This window comes from Lethenteron reissneri, chromosome 2, assembly GCF_015708825.2.
Source record: "Lethenteron reissneri isolate LAM-NWPU_2019-01 chromosome 2, ASM1570882v1, whole genome shotgun sequence".
Taxonomy (NCBI): domain Eukaryota; kingdom Metazoa; phylum Chordata; class Hyperoartia; order Petromyzontiformes; family Petromyzontidae; genus Lethenteron; species Lethenteron reissneri.
The window spans coordinates 1,107,851-1,134,334 of NC_083780.1; the positions used below are offsets into that span (position 1 = coordinate 1,107,851).

At 52.5% G+C, this 26,484-nt stretch overlaps 1 protein-coding gene across 2 annotated transcripts; it reads right to left on the bottom strand.

The window, feature by feature from the left end:
* Positions 1-8,387: 8,387 nt before the first annotated feature.
* Positions 8,388-26,224, bottom strand: LOC133340314 (clarin-2-like). 2 transcript variants are annotated; one of them, XM_061548461.1, is made up of 4 exons: positions 26,086-26,224; positions 18,681-19,108; positions 15,065-15,244; positions 8,388-11,470 (listed from the first exon to the last, which is right to left on the bottom strand). In XM_061548461.1, exons 2-4 carry the CDS (start codon positions 18,994-18,996, stop codon positions 11,163-11,165), a joined length of 804 nt encoding a protein of 267 aa, XP_061404445.1. In that variant the 5' UTR covers positions 18,997-19,108; positions 26,086-26,224; the 3' UTR covers positions 8,388-11,162. The 2 variants fall into 2 exon arrangements, with proteins under 2 accessions (XP_061404445.1, XP_061404436.1); XM_061548452.1 differs by lacking the exon at positions 26,086-26,224 and having other exon boundaries at positions 18,681-19,325.
* Between the last annotated feature and the right edge of the window lie 260 nt (positions 26,225-26,484).

The window sequence follows — 26,484 nt, forward strand, 5'->3', positions numbered from 1 at the left end:
GCCCCTCGCTCCGCACACCGCTGGCCGACGGTGTGCTGAGCCCATGCAGCCACGTGGCTGATGGCGCGGAATCCCTCCGGCCACCCAACGTGATCCCGCTTATTCACTCCAACAACTGACCCGGAGCCCTTCCAGGCTCCCACCTATATCTCCTTTACCACGTGACCCTGTCTCCTCCCTCACACCACGTGCCTTCGAACCTTCCAGATCTCGCCCCTCCATCGCACCCTGCTGGCTCCGCCCCTAGGTTCCGCCCCCACTCACCTCGCTTCCGATTCACATACGCCCCCATACTGGCTCCGCCCCTCAATACCCCGGCCCATGTGATTGGCCCAAAGGCCAGCAGCGAACCCCGCTTGCGCTCGCATTACACATTGAAAGGGGGTAAGAAGAGAAAAAGATCGAAACCCTAATTAAACCACCCCGATTAAATTACCCCGATTAACCTGTACACCTCGCCTGGTATACAGGTGGTTTTGGGTTCGATCCCGACCACCTACGCCTGCTGTATATTTGGAGTTTGCGTGTCTCTCTCCTCGTGGTCGCGTGGATTTTTCTCCGAGTCCTCCGGGTTTCCCCTTCACATTTAGAAACAGGGGTTGAGAGTATTTGGCGCTCTAAATTTCCACGTCATAAGCCACTTGATTGAACTATCATTTTTGATCACCAATCCGTTTAAAATAAGAACTATACAGTTCAGCGGGGTTTACCTGATAACATAAAACATAGTTTGTAAATAGTTTGTCATAATTAGTCAATTACAGCGCTTTGCCGATGGATGACGGCTCGCTTACCGGTGCCCTCTCGTCCATGGGCAGGGGCCGCACGCGGCTCTTTAAAGACTGCTTTGTGACGTCATACATTAGGGACCACCGTCTCGTATTCGCATGCATTGCAGCTCTTAAAATATGATTGGGGTTTTTTTTACCGAATTCGAAAAGAATGTCTTTCTTGTTATTTTGGTTGCCGACCCCTGGTCATGAGGGTTGTTTGACCATACGTCACCACACTGCTGGTCAGTGCTGGTTGGTGGAGGCAGTAAGGGAAGGCCCAAGACCCTGATTCATAGCTCACTCACCAACTCATGTCAGCCGTGGCCGGGAATCTAACACAAGTCACAAGGTTCGTGGCGCAGCGCTCTAATTGTGATTATACTCACTTTTCTGGAGCTAATGCCCAGCACCTATGAACATTGCCTTCATCCTCTATGGACGCGACTACTCTAATGTTTTTCTTTCTGGTGAATATAAGAATTCGATGAAAACGTTCTCTTGTTATTTAGTGAAAAAGAGCATTATAGCCAATCGGATTCCTCCAGTATGAATGTACACCGGTGCAGCATAAGAACACACCGATCCTCATCAAACAGTCTGAAGATGTCGCTGTTACCCTTTCAGTGAGCTGCAGACTCTCCATCAGACGTTGCCTTAGATTCAGCAGCAGTTTTCCCATTCGAACGTATGGTGGCGTTGGTGACACCACGAGTCAGAAACTGTTTATTCCACCGTCCGCCAAGATATAATTCCGGAAATGAATCGAGGAACCGTCTGACCAAGTCTAAGGCGCGACGAATGAAATCTGCCTTTGGAACTCGGAGCCAGCCAATTGTTATCAGACTGGGTGCTGCTGTACGACAACAGACTGCGAAGCTTCGTGTTCAGCTGCTCACATAAACATTCGTCTTCCGACTGCGTCGACATCACGAGAACTGGTTTTGACCGCAAGATTTTCTGACCCGAGTTGCGAATTGCGAGAAAATAAATGATTATTGCGAAAAATCTGATTTGTTTTTACATATCCCGAGCACCACCGGAGTACCGCATATACGTTCAAATGCGTAGTCTCATTCTGAATGCATTTCAGCACGAACACTCGGAAGGCCTTTCCCAGGCAATATGGCTCTAAAATGCCCGCAAAAAACACACGCGAATGAATGCAGAGAGAGACCAAGGCTAAGTAAACACACGTCGGTTGGCTGATATATATTGTTTTTAACTGGCCAGCCCTGCGTGGCTGTAATAACATTGACAAATAAACATGTTTTTTGTTAAACACAATCTTGACCACAAATCTTGATAATCGAATTGAGCTCCGTGTTCTCACCGTAAGCAATTTGTGGATTTTCTTAATTCTATATAGTAAAAATGTTCTGCATGACAAAGAGTGCCATAACGAAACAGCGTTGTACAGCAGTCGCGTTAAGCGAGGACTGCCTCAACTCTTATTACGGCTTTTGTTCTCATTTCGATGGTATTGTATTTATACGAGGGCTGTTTAGGGATGTCATCTGTTTTATAGAGGATCAAAACGGTTTCTGAGGCAGTCGTCTAAACTAAACTATAAACTATTACTGGTAGGAACCTCCTGGTTACACCAGCCCACAGGGGATTATTGTGACCGTCCGTCGTGCAGGGAGGGGCTGGGTGGGGAGGGAGGGGCAGGGTGGGGAGGGGAGGGTGGGGAGGGGCTGGGTGGAGAGGGTGGGGCTGGGTGGGGAGGGTATGGTGGGGAGGGGCTGGGTGGGGATTGTGGGGAGGGGCTGGGTGGGGCTGGGTGGGGGGTGTGAGGGGTGGGGCTGGGTTGGGAGGGGCTGATCACCCCGTGGTGCCCTTATAAAACTAAACGTTTAACCTACTCACGCCGGCTTGTGTCCGCCCTCACAGTCGGGCATATTTGCGGAATATACCACGCCGCCGTTGACCCTGGCCATTGACCAAGAAACCCAACGTTCCTACCAGCTCCCTCCGCAGGGATGTGTTTTACCAGGGAAGGCCCCACTGAGCTATGTAGCACTTTTTCAGAAGCGACCTGACTATCACAAATGACAGCTCAACGAAGTGACTGGACGCTTACACTATGAGACCTCCTTTACCAGTGGCAAAATATAGTAGTAGGTTTTTACCCTTTAAACTGGAACAAAAACTGAAACCTTTATACAAGGCATCATGTTTGCAATAACCACAACACCAGCAGTCAAAATGCAAACAAAAAGGAACAACTCTGATCATGATAATGATATGCACTGTCCTTGAAGTTGAATACTTACCCCGAGCTCTCAATACTCTGATAGTGCGCTGTTTTTGAGTTGTACGCCTTTTGGCGTCATCTGGTCCAACACCAATGGAGAGTAGGCTCTAATAAAAGCTGTCTCGGTGTGGAGTGAGTTCCAAGTGGATGAACCACTGAGTAAGTGAGTGGGTGGGTGAGTAGGCGAGCAAGTGGGTAGGTGAGTTCCAAGTGGATGGACCACTGAGTAGGTGAGTGGGTGGGTGAGTAGGTGAACGAGTGGGTTAGATGAGTTCCAGGAAGATGAACCCCTGACCGCAAAGCTGCGAGATCCAAATCTCGCTGTCCTGGTGCGCGGAGCAATCAGATGGTCACCATGAGCTGCGGAACGAAGATGGTGACAATAGACAATAGAGTCTACCACCGACACACAGCACATGTCCATCAGATAGCTTGGAGAGGATTGGTGTAGACAATTGTGTAGTGGGCTCAAATGGAAACTCAGACGTACCGGTTGGAGGCAACACATTTATTTATATCAACACTTAACACAAAGGGGTAACTGCTCCTTTACCAGACATTAACCTATGGTGGTGGTCCACCAGGCTAACTACACTTACTACACTTGGAGGAGCTACAATGGACTGGACCCAAGCTTGGGTCCAGGTCTCGTGTCGGTCTTGTCTTCAGGCGGTGGAGTCGCATGTAGATTCTTGAGGATCACGACAGCAACCGGTCCCACTGGGAGACTGGCTTTAATCCTCTGTGGCAGGGCTCACTCTGCCCCTAGCCACGACCCCCTTCTCGAACTATCGAGGAGAATCTCCGCTTGACACGTGGTCCCCCCAGCCCCCCTTTTGGGGGTCCCCGGGTAGATGCCTCCAGTCACGTGTCAATCAGAGTGCCATGGCCCCGTGAGACCCCGTTCCCGATGCCGGCACCCCCCGCACCCTATCCTGTAGGGCTGGCACTACACCCAGCGCAGGGTGCCACTGGTTGCTGGCAGTCCATGCTCCTCAAGCTTTGCTAGGGCCGGTACTGCATCGGCCTTCAGTGGTGTCCGTGATGTCAATACATTGTATGGCATGCCTTTCCCAGGCTGGCCACACACAGTGACATGCAGCGATGTCGCTACATCACCCCCCTCCCCCTCCCCTCTTCGTAGCATTCAGCCGTCCTGGCTGACAACTCCCTTTTAGCAAGTAACCAACAATAACTAACAAATTAACAAGAACAATGTGCGCCTCAACAACAACAAAACAAGAACAATACCCCAGCCAACCTATACAATATACACACTATCTACAAATATACATCAACGGGCGAGGAAAGGAGGTGGAGGTACAAAACAACAAGCAAGAAGAGATAGGGAGAGAGAAAAAAATGCAGTAACCCGCGAATGCTTGGAACCCACCCCCCCCCCCCCCCAGTACCAACATCTCCCACCCACACCATGTACCAACACCCACAAGCACAACAAGGGCTAGGGTCAGCCAATAGCCGATGCGGCCCGCCGAGTGTGACAACCAAGTGACAGTGTGGGAGTGTGTGTGAATGGGGATTACGAAAACCGCAGAGTTTTTGATCGAGTCCTCGTGGCCGGGCCCCCAGGGGAGATGGGCTCACTCTCTCTGGAGGTCCCGGGGGGGATATGCAAGTGCCCCGACGAACCCGGCTCCTCACGGGGAGAAGCCAGCCGGGCAGATGGGTTCTCGTCGTCCGGAGCCAGTGGAGCCGGAGCAGATGGCGACTTGGGGGGCGTCAGTCGGGCGGCACCTGAAGACGGGATTACATGACTCCGCTGAGGACCAACCTCAGCGGGCACACACCTCAGCTCGTCTGACACATGTGACACTCGGCCCCTGCATTGTGAAAATAGGATGAATTTGCGCAGAGCGATGAAGGGCTTGAGGCGCGACGGGTGAACAAACCAGCTCCGCCGGCCCAACCAAATCTGAACTCACTGCGGTTGGACGACCCGAATTACATCAACAGGACCTCTCCAGGGTTTAAACAATTTAGGTGACGTATCCACCGGTACCTGTGGGCAGTGTAGCCAGGCTCTGTCACCTGCAACCCACTCATGGGTGTAAGTACGGAGACCCCTTAGTTGCTCATTAGCCAATTGGCGTGAATTAGAATTTGCCCTAGAAGCCTCACGCGCTTCCAATAGCCTCTGAAGGTTAAAGCGCATGGAATCCAAAAGTAGGCCTTGTTTGGCGCGACATGTAGTTGGACATCAATTTTGGGGTCATGGTCTCCGCCGTGCATTCAAAAGAACGGCGAATTGCCGATGGATGCATGAGGAGCTATTCAGTAGGCAGCCAGAACTCCGGGAACCTGCAAGTCCCCGTCAAGCTGGGACTCGCCGACCTGATGTCTCAGCATCGAAGTCAGAGTTCTGTGCAGGCGTTCCACCATTCCATCCGTCCGGGCGTGGTATGGTGATGATCGGTCAAAAGACGCTCAAGAGCACCGTTGTCCATGACATAGCCATCAAGGAAAGCCTCAGTGATGGCAACCGCCGACTGGTTGGGGAGCGGCCAAGCCACTGGCCAGTGCGATAAATATTTGACGCCAACCAACAAATATTTATTTCCACGAAGGGTGGCGGGAAACGGACAAAGTATGTCTATAGCGACCAACTCGTTAATGCGGGCGACCCGAATTGATTGCAACGACGGACAACAGGGCCTGGCTGGGTGTTTCCGCCACGCACACTGCACACACCCCTTCAACAAATCAGCTACATCCTCTGCCATGCCCGGCCAGAAGAAGTCAACCTGGAGCGTGGCAAGACTTTTGCACACCCAAGTGCAACAGTCATTCGTGCACTGCCCACATAACCTTACCCCGCAGGGCAGTGGGCACAACAATATTGTAATGGTGCAAGCCGCCATCCCAACACATTAGCAGGCCATCCCTTAGGACGCAAGGCTATGCCCCTACGGTCCCTACCCCCATCCGTTTCCTTGACGCGGCTGCGCAATTTAACCAGGGAGGCGTCCTCCACCTGGAGGCGCCCCCATCTGCGAGATCAAGGCCAAAGATGGCATCATACGCCAAGGGACCGTCGGCTACCTTGGAGGAGGCCACCTCAGCCGACGCCGCAAGGGGCGGGGGGTGAGTCATCGGTCGGGGCTTTACAACGCCCCAAGCCCAAAAAACAAGCGCACCTGTCGCTTGGTGGCAATCGCGACAAGGCATCCGCGTTCATATGCTGGCTGCCTTTCTGATAGGATACAGTGAAGGAGGACCTCCAGCCAATGCGAAAGTTGGCCTGATGGCTGTTCAATCCACAACGCATACTGTAGCGCTGCGTGGTCAGAGTGGGGCGATACTGTTGTACAAAAAAAACGATCGCCAGGAGTTTCCGGCGTGTGACACAGTATCGTTGTTCGGCCAGTGACAACACTCTGCTGCCGTATGCGACAACGCACTCCAACCTGGGACAGAACCGTGCCGATGCCGGTGTTGCTCGCGTCTGTATCAAGGACGAACGGTGTGGCAAAGTCGGGGTAGCGGAGGGGAGGGGTGTTCACCAAGGCATCGTGGAGCGCAACAAATGCAGCCTCCTCCCCCCAATGAAACTTCTGACCCTTAGCCGTCAAGGCATGGAGGGATTTTGCGATGGTAGCGAACCCGGTGACAAAACGGCGATAATAAGACACGAATCCTATAAAACTCTGTACCTTCCCCACCGACATGGGGGTTGGCCAAGTCCAAACACACGCTGTTTTGTTGGGGTCCGTCGCAATGCCCAATTTACTGACAATATGACCGAGATACCGCACGGATTTTTGAAGGAGGTGAAACTTTTGCGGCTAACATTTGAGATTTGCTGCAAGCATTTTGAGAAAGACGGCAGGTAACCGATCAAAATGTTCGTCAAGGTATATTAAGCATGAGTCCCACTGAAGTCCAGCCAGGACCAGCTCCATCAATCGTTGGAACATAGTCGGCGCATAGTGGAGCCCCATCGGAAGCCGATTGAATTCGAATAGGCCCTGAGGTATACGAAAGGCTGTTTTGGGCCTAGAGACTTCGTCTAGTGGCAACTGCCAAAATCCGGACAAGAGATCAAGGGTAGAGAAGTAGTGGGCACCCGCTAGGGCGTCCAGGGAATCGTCCATCCGAGGGAGAGGGTAAACATCAGCCACAGATATCTTGTTGATCTTGCGGAAATCGACACAGAAGCGCAAGCCTCCATCATGCTTTTTAACCAAAACAATAGGGGTTCCCCACGGGCTGCTGGATGGCGAAATGATGTCTGCAGCTAGCATCTCATCAACTGCTAGCCAAACATGCTCCTTCTCTGCAGGGCTCAGCCGGTAAGGGTTCTGCCGGATGAGAGCCGCGTCGCACGTATCGATATGGTGGCTCAAGAGCGTAGTACGGCCGATGTCAAATTTCCCCGTACTAAAAACGTCAGCAAACTCTTGTAAGAGCGCCCTCAACTTATCCCTCTGGGACTCGGACAAGTCCGCACTCTCCGAACAAAGCGATTTCAACCACTCGTCATCTGGACCCTTACTCGTGAAGTGTGGGTGACGCATGGGCTAACAGGGTGCCCTCCTGAACAATGGAAGTGTCTAACCCAGCGTTGAGAACCTGTATGAAAGGTTCCTGGTCGTTGGACGCCAGAGTCTGGGCTCCAACTAACGTCAATCCCTTTGCGGCAGTATTGGAGGGTCCCAAGAGGACCCCTCCCGCGGCCGCCGTCTGGTCTAATGGCTTGCGCAACCGTAAGGGGATGAACATTTGCGCACCAGGCGGAATCCGAACCGTTTTAGACGCCAGTGCTTGCACAGTGGCATTGGCCATACACATCCGAGCGAGAGACGGTAAAAAGGCCATACAACGGCCCGATGGCAATTCAATGCACCCTTGGTCAATTAGAATCTTTACAGGCATTTTACCCAAGAAATCAGTCCCGAGCAAGCATGGAACGGCAAGGGATGAGGAGACGAGAATCGGACCTGTCAATTTAACATCGCCAATACATACCTGCGCTGTTATTTTTCCACTGATGCCCAATGAGCCACCATTTTCGGCAAAGCACGGCACTTCAACGGGGCATAGGATATGGCATTTAGCGGGCAAAATATTATAAATTAGCTTTGAAATGATGGTCACCGATGCACCAGTATCGATGAGCATCCTAAAATCGACCCCCTCGATGGAACCAATAAAGTCGACGCGCGATACCCTCCGTGCGGCGAGCAGGGGCTGAACCTTCAGAGTTTAAGTGCGTGATCTGCTACGCGTATCAGTCTCCTGAGCCACCGTGAAGACGCACGCACGGAGTCGACAACAACTTTCACTCAATAGCCACCGTCGGTCCGACGCGACAGCCAGCAACAACAGGTACATTTTTTAAGTGTTGTTATTTTATTTTACAGTATTTTTTACATACAGCGCTTTTGAGATATTTCTAGATGAAATGCACTTTAAAAATAAGCATGATTATTATTATTCTTACAGGGCATATCTAGAGACAGCGAGACAGATAAAGACACAGAAACAGAGAAATGCATAGACAAAGAGACGACACGTAGAAACAGAGACCCACAATGAAAGATACAGACACACAGCGAATACACACAATAAACAGACACGCACACCAAGACACCGAGACGAAGATACACTGATGCACATACATAAACCTAGACAAAATAAAGATTAAGATCCCCCGTATAGCCTGTAACAGACTTGGGGCAAGTGCTGTTAGCGAGCACCGATGAAGGCCGGCACGGCACCCCAGTGGCGATGTTTACACAACACACCAGGAACTCATTTGAGGCTGAGTCGACCTAGGGGAGGCCCACTACCGGTTCAGATCGTCACTGGTCTTGGCCATGAACGGGTATCGACCTGGGGTCGCCGGGTTCGTAGCGTAGCGTGCTAACCGCTAAACTACCACTCCCCTAGACGCCACCCACACACAGACACACACATTGTCTTCTGCATGTCCGAAGATGATGCCACTGACGGTTCTCGTGTCCCGCGTGTGCGACTGTGGCTGTGGAGAACGATGGGTGAATGGGAGCTCTCTCGCCCTCTTTCTCCTTCCCACATCGACTGCACCTGTTGCTTGCGAAGTTGTCTTGTCTTAATCACCTGAGCCTCGCTACGTCTAACAGCTGAGCACCAACATGGTCCCACCTCGCACGGCTTTCAAGTTGCACTTTGGCCGGGCTTTGAAGCCCTTTTTGTGGCCACTTTTTTAGCGGCTCCTTGAAGCTCCAAGAATTTCGGCCATTTCACTTGAACCCACATCGCAAGTTAATCGGAAACAATCAAGGGGCTTCGATTTCCAAGGAGCGGCTGCGTTGAAGAGCTTTACCATTGCAGACATCACTTTTGCCATTCCTTTTCAGATGCGGGTGGGTTGTTTTCTGAGCACAGGTGGAATTTGTCGAGGATTTGGAAGTGGTTCCGATAAGAGTGGGTTCCGAGAGCTCCACGCCGCATTGCTTCCATACTCTGCCAGACCCTAGAACAAACGACGCCCCCGACTCTCTTCATCCGGGCTCTGAGCTTGGTCCAAAAGGCCGGCGACGGCTTTCAGTTGTGCGTTACGATGCTTTGCTGTTTCTAGGTTGAAACCGTCGCACGGTTTATTTAAGGTCGATAGTCCATGCCTTTCTGCAGGGTGTACAAAGGCTATCTTGTGATGATACGTTGCCGTGGCCGGCGCACGCTCTACAGAGAAAAGAGGCTGGTGGGATGATTGACTTTGAGTTGCATTCGGTTCTCGTCCCTTTTCGTACCACGCAGCTTCGGCAAGATGGCTGAACAACTTGACGAAGCAGGGACACGAGGAGACCACGTGACGGCGACGCTTTTCCAGGGAGCCTATGGGGCCTCCATGGTGGTGAGACGTTAACTACCTCCCTTGGCCTACAGGAGGTCGTGGGTTCGATCCCGATCATGACGCCTGTATATTTGGAGTTTGCATGTTCTCCCCGTGGTCGTGTGGATTTTTCTCCGGGTCCTCTGGTTTTTCCCTCCACATTTAGAATCAACGTGCGTTTAGAGTATTTGGCTGCTATAAATTTCCACGTGATAAGCCACTTCGTTGAGCTATGATTTGTGATAGCCATGTCGCTTCTGAAAAATAGCTATATTGCTCAGTGGGCCTTACCTGATGAAATAAAAAGTGTCAGTGTTATATTGCTCTCGAACTACTGCCTCAAACAGAGATACACATATAGACATGCACAAGACAAAGATCGCCCGTATAGCCTTAACATACTTTTACAGCAAGTGCTGTTCACAAACGTTTATGAAGGCCGGCATGGCACACAAAGGGGGTGGATTGCCAGCACCACTCCCGGCCAATTTTGTCTCCCAAGCGGTGATGTTTATACTTCACACCAGGTACTCATTTGAGGTTTAGTCGACCGATGGGAGGCCCAGGACTGGTGCAGATAATTGTTACTGGTGTTGACCGTGAGCGGGAATTGAACTCAGGTCGCTAAGTTCATAGCACAACATGTTAACCGCTCCCACATACGGACACACGGACATACACACACGTTTTACCTTAGACACACATACACACGTAGATATAAACACATAGACATACAGACATACCACAAACGCATTAACCTCACACTGTGATATGACGTCACCTTTGACCTCACGCGCTGACCATGGCAACCATCCTCCGCTGGTCCAGCGTTAGACTTGACCGAGTCCACTCGCAGGAGACACGGCGATCGATTCTCCTCTTTTGGCCGCAATGGGGAGGTCAGATGGAGACTCGGCGAGACTCTGTGAGTCTTAAGGAGACTCAGGGAGACTCAGGGAGTCTCAAGGAGACTCGGGGAGACTTTGCGAGGCTCAGCGTGACTCGGGGTGATGATTGGGGGAGTCTCGATGTGGCTCGGAGAGACAACGGGGAACACTGTCGCAGTGTTCCGACTCGCGCTGCTTCCACCATCCGGCATCACAGACGAAGTCAGCATCCAACCCCTGGAGAATTACTTTCGAGTCCGTCTTTAACTGAGAAAAAAAACGGCTTCATCGACCTCGGCCACACAGAATCTCACACAAGGACACAATTCTGCCATGTCCCATGCGATGCTCGAGTCAACCAAAAGAGCATTTCATGGTCCCTCCGAGTCAGGCGCGCACGCACGTTCTCGTCGTCAGTACATGAGCTCGTCCCCGAGTTGCGTCACCGGCTTCTCCCCTGAGCCCCCGCGGGCCCCGCGCTGCCCGGAACAGCAACAGTAGCAGCACGGGGTCGAGGGAGAGCGAGCAGCATGCGCGGAGAGGGAGCCGAGTGCCACCCCGCAGGGCGCCGCCAGCGCCAGCCACGCGCCGTCGCTGAGCCACACGTGCTCGGTGAGCACGCGCAGCACGCCCGGCTCGCCCGCGTTGGCCGCCTGCTCCACGAGGTCCGAGGCAAAGGCCAGGCCGCAGAACATGGCCACGGCCACCCAAGCCAGCAGTGCTGCCAAAAGCAGAGAGTCGCGGGTTAGATCCGTCACTGGAATCAACTTCCCCTGTACATGAACCTCCTTCCGTTCCTCTCTTAGAGCCTCACCACCTATTCTCTTCCCTCTCTTCGCCCATCCACTCCATCTCTCCCCGACCCTTCCGTGATCCCGAAGCACTCTTTCCTCAACCCTTGCACACCCCCTGTCAACTGCATCATCCCATGCTGTGATCGTTTTGTAAGCTATGTCAAGCGCTTTGAGTGAAGGTGCCTATAAATATACATTACATTATATCCGTATGCTTTTTATAAATGTCTCGTTTGGGCGTACCTGCATGTGTGCGTATAAGTGTGTGTGTACCCATGTGTATGTATCCGTGTGTGTACCCGTGTGTATGTGTGTACCGGTGTGTGTTCTTGTGTACCCGTGTGTGTGTACCCGCATGTGTTTGTGTACTCGCGTGTGTACCCGTGTGTGTGTATACCCACGTATCCGGCAAAAACAAGCCTTTACCTCCTCGCTGGTGCCGGACGGCAACACTTCGGTGGATGTGAGCAATGCCATGGAGAGAAGGCCAATTCCAAAATCGGCTATACCCCTTCATAGCACTTGTAGTCACCACAGCAGCCAAACGGGGGCTCTGGACGGGTGCGAGGGGCTGGTAACCCCTCCACCTTCAATTAATTACCACTAAACCACGTGAAAAATATATAACGAAACTTGTGCCGGGGGAACAGGCGTCTATGATGTCTCCTGGCCGAACCCCATTTGGTGGGTGGCCACATGGAATGTTCAAAAGCTCACTGCGGACGAGAGGCAGCCATTTCTCTGCCGGGAGCTGGACCGGTACTGCCTGGATCTCCGCAGTATTTAGGAGGTCCGGTGGACTGACTCTGGCTCATGCCACCATGAGGGGGAGACAGACCTCTACTCGGAGCAGGAGACTGCCAAACAACAGGGAGTGACTCTTCTTCTCAACAAAAGAATGAAAGGGGTGTGGGAGCGTGGCGGTGAGGTGTGGGAAGCTGTAATCCCCAGGCTACTTTGGGCTCGCCTTCCTATCAACCAGAGGCGAGGAGTGGTCGTCGTGGTTACTTATGTCCCCACTGAAAATGAACATCAGTAGAGAGATGCTGGCAAGGCCGATGAGTCAGATGCCTTCTATGACTCCTGTCACAGGTGCTGGCTAAAGTGGCCACTCGGGACAGAGTCATCCTGTTGGGTGACTTTAATGCCCAAGTAGGTCATGATGCTGGCACCTGGTCTGGAATGATTGGAAAGCATGGGCCAGATCAGCTCAATAACAACGGTCGGAGGCTGCTAGGCTTTTGTGCAGCCCATGGGCTTGTAATTACCAACATGCTGTTCCGGCATTAGCGCATCCACACAACATCATGGATGCATTCTAGGTCCAAGCAAGAACATCTGCTGGACTATATAGTGACGGAATAGCAGATGCGGGCCCATGTCCTTGACACCAGGACCTACCGTGGAGCTGATCTGCCCATTGACCATCGGCTTGCCCTCTGTAAGATGCAACTGCCATTCTTCCACTCCGGTGGTGGATGGACATCCAGAACCCCATTCAAACCCACAGTGGCCTGGTCTCAGCTAGTTGATGAAATTTGCAAGTGAGAATTTCATCATCGGGTTGGAATCGTCCCCCACTCCTGATGTCGAGGGGAAACGGGCGAGGATTAGAACTGTGGCTCATGCAGCTGCAATGGCTGCTTTGGGTACACAGTCCAAAACCTCCCCAGAGACGCTGGCTGACAGAGGAGGTGTTCCGGCTGGCTGAGAAAAAGTGACAGGCCCACTCTCAACATCCACATCAACGAATGAGGATCCTTACTGCAGCCTTCACTCAGAGGTTCGGAGAGCTGTGCGGCGCTGCAAGGATGGGTGGTGGCCGCGAGTTGCTGAGGAAATGGAGTCTGCCTCAGTAGCAAACGATCACAAATCACTCTTTAACTCCATAAAAAAAGTAACTTTCAGCACCACACCTATTACCATCATTATGGGAAAGAAAAGTGATCAAATATCTGACCCCCAGGAACAGGATTGCAGTTTTTCTGAGCATTTCTGTGTGGTCTTGAGGGAGGGAAAATTCCTCATCCTGGAAAACGTCATGGGGCAAAGTGGGGATGACCCTGCTAAGGCTGCCGAACCTGACATATTGAAATAAGTAGTCACCCCCTGTCAATGGCTGGCTGAAGTGCCATCTGATGAAGAAGTACAGAAGGCGATCCAAAGTCTGAGCCCAGGAAAAGTGCCGGGCAGAGATGATCTACCAAGCAAAATGCTGAGGGAGGGTGGCGTTTGTGCATAGACTGCCCTATATGAAATAATTATAACAGTCTGGAACCATTGAATGGGTTCTGCAGGATTGGAAGGATGCCCTCGTGGTCCCCATCTTCAAAAAGGAGGACCACACAGACTGTAAAAACTACAGAGGCATCTCCCTCCTCAATTAGAAACGAAAGGTCCTGCCAAGGATTATTCAACATAGCCTGACCAATCTTGATTTGAAGTTTTCGTGACTGCTGGAATCCATACTCTTTGGTATCGACTTTACCTAAAGAACTAAAGAGTATAGCCTGGCCAGGCATGCTGAGGAGAAGCTTAGGGAGCCCCAATGTAGTTTCAGCCCCACCAAAACTAAGCACCTGCCTGGGTATTTTGTGCCATCAAACACTCCACCCCCACAACTCCCAATTGGTGATAGAGCAGTTGTAGAGAGAATGGAGAGTTTTCCATACCTGGGCAATGTGCTCAGGACTTATTTGGAGGTCTCACTCCAAAGCAGTTAGCAGCATTATCTTTTCATCGGCTGCGTGTCGCTGTGTGGAAGCTACCTGGTTTGTTACTACACACAAAGCTTCAGGTCTCCTTGGCCACGGTCATGCCCTCCCTTTTCTATGCTTGCAAAACGTGGACCCCCCTGATAGAACATCTTCGCTGGCTAGAAAGGCGTAGGCTGGCCTACCTACGATCCATCCTGGGTTTAACCAAGCTGGATTATACGAGGAGCTCACTAATCCTTGAAAGATCTGGACAAAGTGCCAACAGTGATCTCCTCTGACAGGCAAGGCTGCATTGGCTGGGTCATGTAGCCCGCATGGCCCACCACCGCATGCCTAAACAGCTTTTGTTCGGCTGGACAGAGGGCTAAATGGGTGCAGCACGGGCTAGAGAAGAGATGGAGTGATGTGGTACAAGAGGAAGTAGAGCTGAGTGAACTTGCCGATGACTGGTACCAGTGGTGTCTGTGGAGGAGGCTCATGAAGGACGCTATTGGACTGTTGGAAGCAGTTGTCCTCCAGCAACAACGGAGGGCAGAGAAGCAATGCTCACAACAATGAGCAAAGTGCCAAGTGGTTAAAACACAGCAAGTTGGCAGAGTAGGGAGCACAGATGGTGCATCAGCCAGTCGTCTCAGTCAGTCGACCCATGGCACCTGGGTCTGTTCCGTGACCTCCTGTCAGCGGGCGTTCGACACTTCACGTGGCCTTAACATGCACTTAGCTTGGTACAAGCGCCGTGGTGACGTCACCGCCACTTAGTGGCTAATGGCGAGTATTGGTATTGGCACCCGTGTGTGTGTGTACCTGTGGCGGCGGCGGTCAAGTGGATGCCCAGGGTGCCCAAGAGGATGCGGTAGGGCCTCGTCATAGCGTTGTAGAGTGCAAGCGCCGCGCAGCCCAGCGCGCACACGCACGCGGTGCCCAGGCATGCGCACACGCACGCCAGCAGTGCGCCCTCGCGGTGCCGCATCAGCTCGGGGAATACTGCACCACAAAAGACAAAAATCCCCCATATAGCTTTAACAGACTGCTGGGGCATGTGCTGTTAGCGAGTACCTATTATGGCGCACTCGGAGGTGGGTGGCCAGCACCACGCCCGGCCGCCTTTGTCTCCCTAGCTGCAATGTTTACACACCGGACTAGGTACTCATTTGAGGCTGAGTCGACTGAGGGGGAGGCCCAGGACTATTTGGTGTTTGGACATCTTAACACCTGTATTATTGCCAGATGGGGTAAAGCCCGTTCTAATCTCCATCTGTTCCATCTGTGTAGGATACAGCGTTGCCTCCCTCGCACGTGTGCTCCGATTCCCTCTCCACGCAAACCTCCCAGTCTCGGGCCACAGAGCTCAGACAATCGTTGGTAGCGATAGTTCTGGCTGCTTCCTCCAAGCACTCACCTGTGGTTTGCCCACTTTAACATAAAGATTCCCCCAGGAGTCTGAACAAAGGCCAAAGCGATTTGGTGCATTGAGGCATTGGCACTTATCTTCCGTTTACGGCTCTTGGTCAGTGGTGGAAATTCTACTTTTCGACGGCAGAGGCGAGTCTGTCCATAGGACAACCAATGTTCACTTCCACCCACGTAAAGTGGTACCCGCTTTATCGACCACGGAGGGAGAGATGATGGGGCCGAGTCAACCCCGAACCAGGATTTGAACTCGCAACCTACCCAGTGCAGGTTGTAATGCTGAGCCACACCGGCCCATTACAGAAATCGAGTGAGATGAGAGGGGGAGAGCGAGGAGAGCGTGGAGGGGATGTGAGTGAGATGATTTGGGAGAGGTAGGAGAGTGCATGGAGGGGATCCCCCTGGCAGAATATCATTAAAACTGTACACACACAACGAGACAAAGATCCACCGTGTAGCCTTAGTATACATTTTGTTAGTGAGTAGCATCTATGAAGGCTGGTACATCACACGAGGGGGTGGGTGGCCAGCATCACGCCCAGTCGCCTTTGTCTTCCCAATGACGATGTTTACATATCGCACCAGGTGCTCATTTCAGGCTGAGTCGACCTAGGGGTGACCCAGGACCGGTTCAGATAATCGTCACTGGTGTTGATCGTGAGCAAGAATCGAACTCGGGACGCCGGGTTCGAAGCGCTCCCCAACACACACACAATAACACAAGAAGAGAGTGGCGGATATGTACGTGACGACGCCAAACTACAGCCACTTCTCACAACTCCAACGGTGCATACTACCGGCACTTTCCTGAATGGGTACTATTCATATTCCATGAGTGTGTGAGCGCGTGAGTGTGCGTGGGTGAGGGTGTGCGTGTCTGGGTGGGTGGGGAGCGGAAATTAACCGTCTGACCAAGTCGAGAGCACGAAGAGTCAAATCTGCCTTTGGAACACGGAGCCAGCCGATCGTCATCAGGCTGGGTGCTGTTGTACGGCAACAGACTGCGAAGCTTCGTGTTTCAGCTCCTAACATATACGGTCGTCTTCCGACCGCTTCGGCATCACGAGAACTGATTGTGACGCACCACCACGCAAGATTTTGTGACCGAGGTTGCTAATCGCGGGGAAATAAAGAATGATATCGATTTATTGAGTTTATACGCCGCGCACCACCGGTTTACCACCACTACGTTAAAATACGTCTCAGCACTTCGACGCGCGGCATGTATGTTTGTTGAACTTCTTTCGCAGCACCGTGCATAGCCAACGGTGGATTAGCACGGTCAGGAAATATAACAAATGTATCATCACAAAGAGCACGATGCAGACGGCACTGGCGGTCTCGTGTCATGTTCTGGTCGAGCCGCGGCGTCGCTGTGCCGGACGGTGCAGGGCGGTCAATCAGAGGGCCTCGCCGGTCGTCACTCATCGCGAGCAGTGGCAACGCCCCAGGAACTATTTGCAGCGCCGTGAATTGATTGCTGCGCATTTTACGCGGACAGTTCTGTGGCCTGGATTTATGTGAGGTCTGTAATTGAATATGGGGGGGGGGGGGGTGCAAATGCAGGTCGGGAGGAGTCGTAGTCGCAGAGATGGGGGAGGAGGCGTGGTGCTGAGGAGGGGGTAGCGGAGGGATGCACGGGGGATTCCCGTGGCAATTCACCAGGATGTCACAGATAACTCGTGGCGAAGTCGATTTGTGTTGAACCAGGTGAGCACTCAGGAGGACATGATAGCTAAGAGATGTTAACTACCTCGCCTGGTGTACAGAAGTGCGTAGGTTCGATCCCGACCCTGACGCCTCCTGTATATTTGGAGTTTGCGCGTCTCTCTCTATCTCTTCGTGGTCATGTGGATTTTTCTCCGGGTCCTCCAGTTTTTCCCTCCACATTTAGAAACATGCGTTTAGTGTTTGGCTGTTAGAAGTGTCCACGTGATAAGCCACTTCATTGAGCTATTGTTTATGGTCAGGTCGCTTCTGAAAAAAAAAATATATAGCTTAGTGGGCCCTACCTGGTAAAATACAAAAAATAGTAAAATTTATAAACCGGGATGAGGATCGCTTGTAAGCGTGACTTGACCCGAGTCAGCGACGTAACAAAAATCAATCACGAGATTTAACCTGAGCGCGGCACGACAATGGAGACGATAGGGATGGCAGTAAAAGACGAGAAAATATAAACCAGCGAAAAAGCAACCGCGTCACATTGGCGTGACCCTCCGGCAAGGACCCTCACCACACACGCCACGCGTGCCCCCCCCCCCCACCTTCCCCCAAGTCACTGCACGTTGGCTTGTTGTTGTTTAGTGATATTCCCAAACACATTCAATGTCTACTTATTTATTACTCGTGTCGCGAGGGGGGCGGGTGGCTATTTAAACAGCTTGTCACTTCGCCTCATTCATCCCCGACCCCCCCAAATTCCACTCTGCCGTGGTCCACCCCTCCACCTCCTCCTCTCCACACCCCCGCCGGTTGAGCCCCCCCCCCAGACCCTCCCCCCAGACCTCCCCCACCACCCAGACACCCCCAGACCTCCCCCCCCACCAGCCCCCCCCCCACCACCCAGACACCCCCAGACCTCCCCCCCCCACCAGCCCCCCCCAGACCTCCCCAGACCTCCCCCACCACCCAGACCCCCCGCACCCGAGCACCCGCCACCAGCCCCCCCCCATCAGCCCCCCCCCCCATCAGCCCCCCCCCCCATCAGCCCCCCCCCCCATCAGCCCCCCCCCCATCAGCCCCCCCCCAGCCCCCCCTCAGACCTCCTCCCCCACCACCCAAATACCCTGCACCAGGGCACCCCCCAGACCCCCCCCAGACCTCCCCCACCAGCCCCCCCAGCCCCCCCCAGCCCCCCCAGCCCCCCCAGCCCCCCCCCAGACCTCCCCCCCCCAGACCAGACCTCCCCCACCACCCAGCGCCCCCCCACCACCCAGCCCCCCCCCACCACCCAGCCCCCCCCCCCACCACCCAGCCCCCCCCCCACCACCCACCAGCCCCCCCTCACCGGTGATAGCGGCGGGCCGCGGGCCGAGGCCGCACTGCCGCACGTTGGTTCCGGTGAAGAGCCCCATGCCGAGGGCGCCGCGGAACTTGTCGAGGTCGGGGCCCCCCGAGGCGTTGACGATCCGGGCCCCGGCCTCGCACAGGGTGCGCGCGCCCAGCCAGCGCGGGGCGCCCAGCGCGGCCCCCAGCGCCAGCGCCGCGCTCAGCGCCAGCGCCGCGCTCAGCGCCATGAGCGCGCAGCGGCGGTAGCGGCGGCGGCGAGACGAGAGGGGGGCCCGGGGGGGCAGCGCGGAGGGCGGGGGGGGCACGGCCGACATGACACGGGGGGGCGGGTGAGGGGGGTGAGTTTTTAGTGAGATTGTGTGTCTGTGCGTGTCTGTGCGTACGTGTGTCTGCGTACGTGTGTGCTGTCACTGCGTGTGCATTGATCTGTGCACAGTGTGGACACGCAACGTGGTTAGGGACACAGGTGCTGAACCAGGCCGGATTAAACAAACCCCTCCCTCACCCTGACACACACGCTCGCTCTCACACACACACCCCCTACACTGTGACATAACCAATTCTCATCTCACTCTACTCCCCTCCACGCACTCTCCTACCTCTCCCCTCTCATCTCATTCTACTCCCCTCCACGCACTCTCCTACCTCTCCCCTCTCATCTAAATCTACTCCCCTCCACACACTCTCCTACCTCTCCCCTGTCTCTCCCCTCTCTCAAATTCTCATACACAGGGTAACACTTAGAAGCGACGCACACGCACTCAACAAGTATACACACTCTCTCACCTCTCTCTCCCACACTCTCTCTCCCACACTCTCCCACACTCTCCACCGGCCCCATGCTCCCTACACTGGAGTCAAAGGAGAGGCGAAGCCAACGTTGTTTTGGTGCAGAGCGGAGGGCGAATGAAGGGCAGAAGAGTGAATGAACAGTGGGCGAGGGGGCTGGCCATGGAGTTAACTTGCACATGCACATAATTGTCTGGTGCCTCCTTGCCCTTCTCACGCGATGTTTTCACTGTGGTTGTTTTTGTCGATTCGCGTGCGTTTCGTTTACGACCGCTAACTAATTCCTTTGTTGTGCAATATTTCTTAAGGAACCTTGCCACACGCAAAGATAAAGATCCTTCGCATAGCCTTCACAGATTGTTGGGGAAAGTGCTGTTAGCGAGCACTTATGAAGGCCGGAACGTTACACCAGGGGTGAGTGGCCAGCACCACGCCCGGCCGCCTTTGTCTCCCCAGTGGCAATGTTTTTACCCACCGCACCAGGTACTCATTTGAGTCGACCTAGGGGAGGCCCAGGACCGGTTCAGATAATTGTCACTGACGTTGGCTGTGAGGCGAGAATCGAACTCGGGTCACCGGGTTCGTAGCGTGGCGCCCTAACCACTACACTACCGCTCCCCACACTCACCCCTGTCACCACACTCACCCATCTCACCACACTCACCCCTATCACCGCTCTCACCACACACACCCCTCTCACCACACCCGCACCCCTCTCACCACACCCCTCTCTGCAATATTGTTGTTTTTGTCTTTGTTTTTTGTTGCCACTGCTGTGCTTATGCATCATGGGTCTCCCCGTGTAATATAGCCAGGCGACCGGCGACTAAACGGGACCATCTGTGTAACAGATCAAATCAAACTCAACGCTTAAACTCCCCAGACCAAGACAAAAACAGCAGAGGTGTTATCTGTGGTGGCCTGGCGTGGACACCGTGGAACACAGAAATTCTTGCAGGAGAGCCCGGATAAGATGTTTGCCTCTGGCCCAGGGTCAGGATCAATGTTCTACCGAACAAAACTTAAACATGGCCTTTCAAGACGGAGAGGGAGCATTGTTGGCGTAGATCTCATTGCAATGTTGACCAGAAATCTCTGGTGGCATGTCAACAGGGTTATTTTAAGGCGGTCTTTCTGGGCAACAATATTTTTATTGCCAGTAAATTTTATTCGGGAAGGAACCACCCGCTGTGCTCTTCAGGATGATCGACAGTTTGTTACATCCTGACTGTACAACCATCAGGATGATTCCATCTGTTGAGCGATGCAGAGATTTCCATACTTTTTTTGACTAAGATTAATCTCATCCACAATACAATCTGCCTCATGGCAAAAAAAAACAGTTCTGGGTAGGTTTGCCCCAATTTCTTCCTCAGCCCTCTTGCAACTTGCTTCCGAGTTGAATTGGACCACCTGTCGTGGCTCCTAAAGGAGTCATTGAAGACATTAGCCCCACTGCTCACATCAATTCCTCCCTTTCGAAGGGCAAGGTCCCTGTGTCCTGGTGCGACCACTTCTGAGCAAGCCGGGATTGGATGTTGATGTATTAGCAAGCTATCGCTAAAACTCGAACCTCCCATTTATTGGGATGCTGTTGAAGGTGGTCGCAACCCAGTTGGAACATTGTCTTGAGTGTGGTAGTTTATTTTTTATATTACCTAGTCCTGCTTTCGAGCTAGTCATTTGTGTGACTGATAACCTTCAGTCCATGGATAGGGGACAGATATCCGCCCTTTTCTTGGTTGATCTCTCTGCGACTTTCGACACAAGTTGACCATACAATTCTGCTACAGTGCACGAGAACCATGGCAGGACTTGGTGAAACCGCCTTAAAGTGGATTGCCACTTTCTTGTCAGGTAGATTCCCAGAGTGTCCATGGGCCCCCATGTGTCACCTGAAGGGCCCGTCCTGTTTGGGGTCCTGCAGGGGTCTGTTCTGTCACCACTGCTTTTCAGCCTGTACATTCAGCCGCTGGGGGATATTATCCAGAGGCATGGCTTATGTTACCACCAGTATGCCGATGACACGCTTACTGACAAACCTGGGTCGCGTGTCTGCATTTTCTGAATGTCTGTCCGAGGTAGCAACATGGCTGGAACAGAAGTGGTTAAAGTTAAATCCTACAAGACCGAGGTAATGATCATTGCCTCTGATGCTCGATTCAGGCTGGGCCAGTGCGAGATCAAAATTCCGCTTATTAACGGGGTTCAACGTTGTGATTTGCCAAAAGTACGCAACCTCGGGGTTCTATTTGACCGCAGCCTACACATGCGTGCGCAGGTGGTGGCTGCGGTCAAGTCTGGTTTCTTTCATCTCTGCCAACTCCGTGGTTTGCGCCCTTTCCTGTCAGCTCATGATCTTGAGTCATGAACTCATGCATTCGTACTGACCCGTCTTGATTACCGTAACGCCCTGCATGCAGGGCTTTCACGTGTTTTGTTGAGGCGGATTTTATAAAGTCACGTAGGTAAAAAAATAAACAAAAAAATGAAATAAAAATTAATAAAAATAAAACAATAAAAATCACGACGTTTTGGAGGCAACGCAAGTCTCCGTCATCAGGTGGGACCATCACAGCCAGATTTGCTGCATCAAGTGAAATAACTAAGAGTATGAATCCTTGCAGTCACGAAAGCTTCAAATCTAGTGTGGAGTTTGTCTGGTGCCAGGATGTAGAGTGGAGTTTGTCTGGTGCCATGATGTAGAGTGGAGTTTGTCTGGTGCCATGATGTAGAGTGGAGTTTGTCTGGTGCCAGGATGTAGAGTGGAGTTTGTCTGGTGGCAGGATGTAGAGTGGAGTTTGTCTGGTGCCAGGATGTTGAGTGGAATTTGTGTGGTTTATAGCAATACAGTATATAATTTAATGTTGGGTTTGTCTATGGCAGTATATAGTACGGTGTAGACTTGTGTGATGTAAGAGAATAAAGTTTAGATGGAAGCATATTATATTTTTTACGACGTAGAATTGTAATGTATTACTTACTGTTAGTAATTCAGCTTATTGTAGAGTATATTTAGTATACTGATGATACTATGTAGTTTATACTTTAGTTGTTTACGTGGTGGTTTTAGTTACTACAGCTACATACTATTAACACTCCTTCCCTTTATTAATGCTACCCCTATCCCCTCCTTTTGATGCTGCTAATCCTGCATAATGCACGGGCATAAGTAGTACTAATCACATACCTGCATTTCCCATATCCCCTCCCTTTGATGCTGCTAATCCTGCATAATGCACGGGCATAAGTAGTACTAATCACATACCTGCATTTCCCATAAATATGTTAAATTCCTCTTGATATGCAAATTATTTTGTCAAGGCGCCCTTTCCCCCCCTTCCAACCCAGATTAAATATACGCTCCAAGCATTGTGCTGTTTCATTCAGACGCTGTCTCCCCGACAGACCTGGTCTTCACCTGAGGACGGCTGCTTGCGTTGTGGCCGAAACGTCGTGAGAATTGTTTTATTATGTTTTATTTTTATTATTTTATTACTTCCCTTCTACGTGACTTTACCGAAAGAACCAAGAAGATTGTTGAGGCGGCTTCAGCTCGTGCATTATGCAGAATTCTGAGACGTGTAGCCTGCTTCGAGCAAATTACTCCCACTCTCTGCACTGGCTTCCAATAAGCTATCGCATCCAGTATAAGTGAGCCATTCTGGTCTATAAAGCTCTGCATGGTCTTGGACCAATGTACCTGTGGGCCCGACTGATCTGTCATACACCTGGGGTTTACACGCAACGCTCTTCAAAGCAGGACCGACTCTCGCAGCCTCGGTTCTTGGCTCGACGATGGGGGGTCGGGCCTCCTCGAGTGTCGCCGCAAGGATCTGGAATGCCTTGGCGGCGGTGACCCGGCACGCTACGAGCCTCATTGTGTTTAGGTGGCAGTGCAAGACTCACTATTTTCTCATGGCTTTTACTTAACACATTCGTTCCTTGTCTTTGAATTTAATTTTAGTTTACAATCTGTTGATAACCCCTTGAGTGGAGGTGATATTACATTTGAAATAAATGCGGTTTACGATTTTGGCGAGATCCTGCAGCGTCAAACAGGTGAAGTGCCAAGGGGCAGCTCTTCGCAGGGAGAGTAAGTGGCTGAGAAATAAAGCCGCCACTCCTCAAGCAGAATCAGAATCTTGATTTAGAGTGCAGGAGGAATCCGACTACCTATGAAGGTGTTTTTCACAGACGTCCAGCATGGACACTGGGTCAGAGAGATGAGCAAAGGACTCAGATGATGAGTGGTCTGGGTCAGATGCTGAAGATGATGTGCGCGGATTTCTAAATGGTATGTACAATTGATCATCGATTATCGGCCACTCCATTATCCAGCTTACAACATTATCCAGCTTACAACATTATCCGGCGGTCCTGGGTCGATCCGGCGAAACCGCTCTAAAGGCTGTGACCCAGTCCGGCGATTAGCACCGTGTCGCGTGCCAAAAAAGTAGCTATGTTTGATTTTAGTGTTAAACATATATACAGTACATTATACACTACATACAACTTAAACAATGAAAATACTGCACGTGTATACATCACCCCATGAGTCTGGAGTGGTAAGTACGGTATAGTAAATGCAGTTAACACTTTAAAATATGTTTATTTATGCCAAATCATATATAGTAAACTCATTTTAAATACTAAAAAGACGGAGAAAAATACCAAAAAAACGTTATTCAAGAATGTGCAAAAATGAGCAATTTTAATGATTCGTGGTTATTCGGATTTTTCAAAATCCGGCGCCCAATCCCCCCCGGATAAGAAAAAATAATCCATGATCGACTGTATTTTCTTTTTGTGTTTAGTTTATTGTCCTTCCCCCGCACCTCCGATTATCACGGTTGGCTACGTACGGTCCCAAAGAAGTTCAACATGCACACATGCGGAGGCAGCGCGAAATAAATATTGAAAATTTGTTTTTCTCTCCAGATTTGTTGGGCTTCATTTGAGATCTTACAGACGAGGATCAATCGCGACCCAGGACATTTTTGTACTTAAGTAGAAAGCCTTACGTCTTGACTGAGGTCATATATCGGGAAGATTAACCAAGGGGCCGTGCTTTCAGATCAGAAACGACAGCACGCACAATCTGATTTAGCCCCATAAGGTGGCACAGTCTAAACGCTCTCTCTCCCGTCTCTCTCTACCTCCTCTCTCAAACGCTCTCTGTCCACACAAACCGGGACACTCAAAACATACACACACCCATTTAAGAAGTGTGCACACTCTACCCTCTCTCACGCCCTCCCCCTCTCCTCTCTGGCCCACTCTGTATCCGGCTCTTGACTTTTCCAGTGCCACACACAACAGATCCCCTCGACGCCCCTTACCCGACTGTTGGGCCACGTGCTGTTAGTGAGCCCCTATGAGGGAGCGGTGTGGTCAACACCACGCCTAGCCGCCTTTGTCTCCCGAGTGCTGATGTTTGCACACCACACCAGGTGCTCGTGTCACACGGTCGTCATCGACGTTGGCCGTGAGCAGAAGAGGAACTCGGGTCACCGGGGTTCGTAACGCAATGCGCCAACCGCTGCGCCACCACTCCCCACAGGCACGCCCATCACTTACTGCACCCTCCACCCTGCACCCTCCACCCTGCACCCTCCACCCTGCACCCTCCACCCTGCACTCTCCACCCTGCACCCTCCACCCTGCACCCTCCACCCTGCACCCTCCACCATGCACCCTCCACCCTCCACCCTGCACTCTCCACCCTGCACCTCCACCCTACACCCTGCACTCTCCATCCTGTACCCCCCACCTTGCACTCTGCACTCTCCACCCTGCACTCTGCACACTGCACCCTCCACCCTGCACTCTCCACCCTCCGCCCTGCACCTTCCAACCTGCACCCTCCACTCTCCACCCTGCACTTTCCACCCTCCACCCTGCACTCTCCACCCTGCACCCTCCAGCCTCCACCCTGCACTCTCCACCCTGCACCCCCCACCCTACACCCTCCACCCTGCACTCTCCATCCTGTACCCCCCACCTTGCACTCTGCACTCTCCACCCTGCACTCTGCACACTGCACCCTGCACTCTCCACCCTCCGCCCTGCACCTTCCAACCTGCACCCTCCACCCTGCACCCTCCACCCTGCACCCTCCACCCTGCACTCTCCACCCTGCACTCTCCACCCTGCACCCCCCACCCTCCACCCTCCACCCTGCACCCTCCACCCTCCACCCTGCACTCTCCACCCTACGCCCTGCACCTTCCAACCTGCACTCTCCACCCTGCACTTTCCACCCTACACCCAGCAATCTCCACCCTGGACTCTCTACCCTGCACTCTTCACCCTGCACCCTGTAATCTCCATGGAGCCCATGACTGGGGGGCTCGCGCGGGGGGGGGGGGGGGTCATGGTAACGAGCCCACGCATCATTAATGCAGAGACCATGAATTAGTGACGAGGCGCGGACGTCTTCACTTACATGGCACGCTCACTGCCTCCTCCTCACCTCGTTCACTCACCCGCTAACTCGCCTCTCATCAGCAACATCCTTACATTTGAACACCTCCTCACTCCCCTCCTCTTGCCACTCATTAGCGTTCTGCAGCTACAACACTCGCCCACACTCACAACCACGCGGCACTCACCTGGACAGCGAGCGCACGCTCCCTACAGAACGCGCTCTCTCCCCGCGCTCCGTCTCCCTCGACTCCCCCCCTCCTCTCTCTCCCCGCCCCCGTATCCCTCCACCCACCACGCGCTCCTCCCGACGTGTTGATCCTCTGCCCTCGGTCACGTGACGCGCCTGATGATTTAGGGCGGCCAGTTTCTGTGGCAGGCTATGACGCCAAACGGTGTCAAAGCAGCAGCAGAAGGATAACACTGGTCAACACACTTTTTCTGGCATAAGGTATTCCAATGATTTTAATGTAATTTTGGGGTGCTGATTCCAAATCTGGCATCAGTTTTTGTCTATTACATCAGGTTTTTGAGATATCAAATATAGCATTTTCAATAAAAACTGCAGAAGAAAAATATTAAATAAA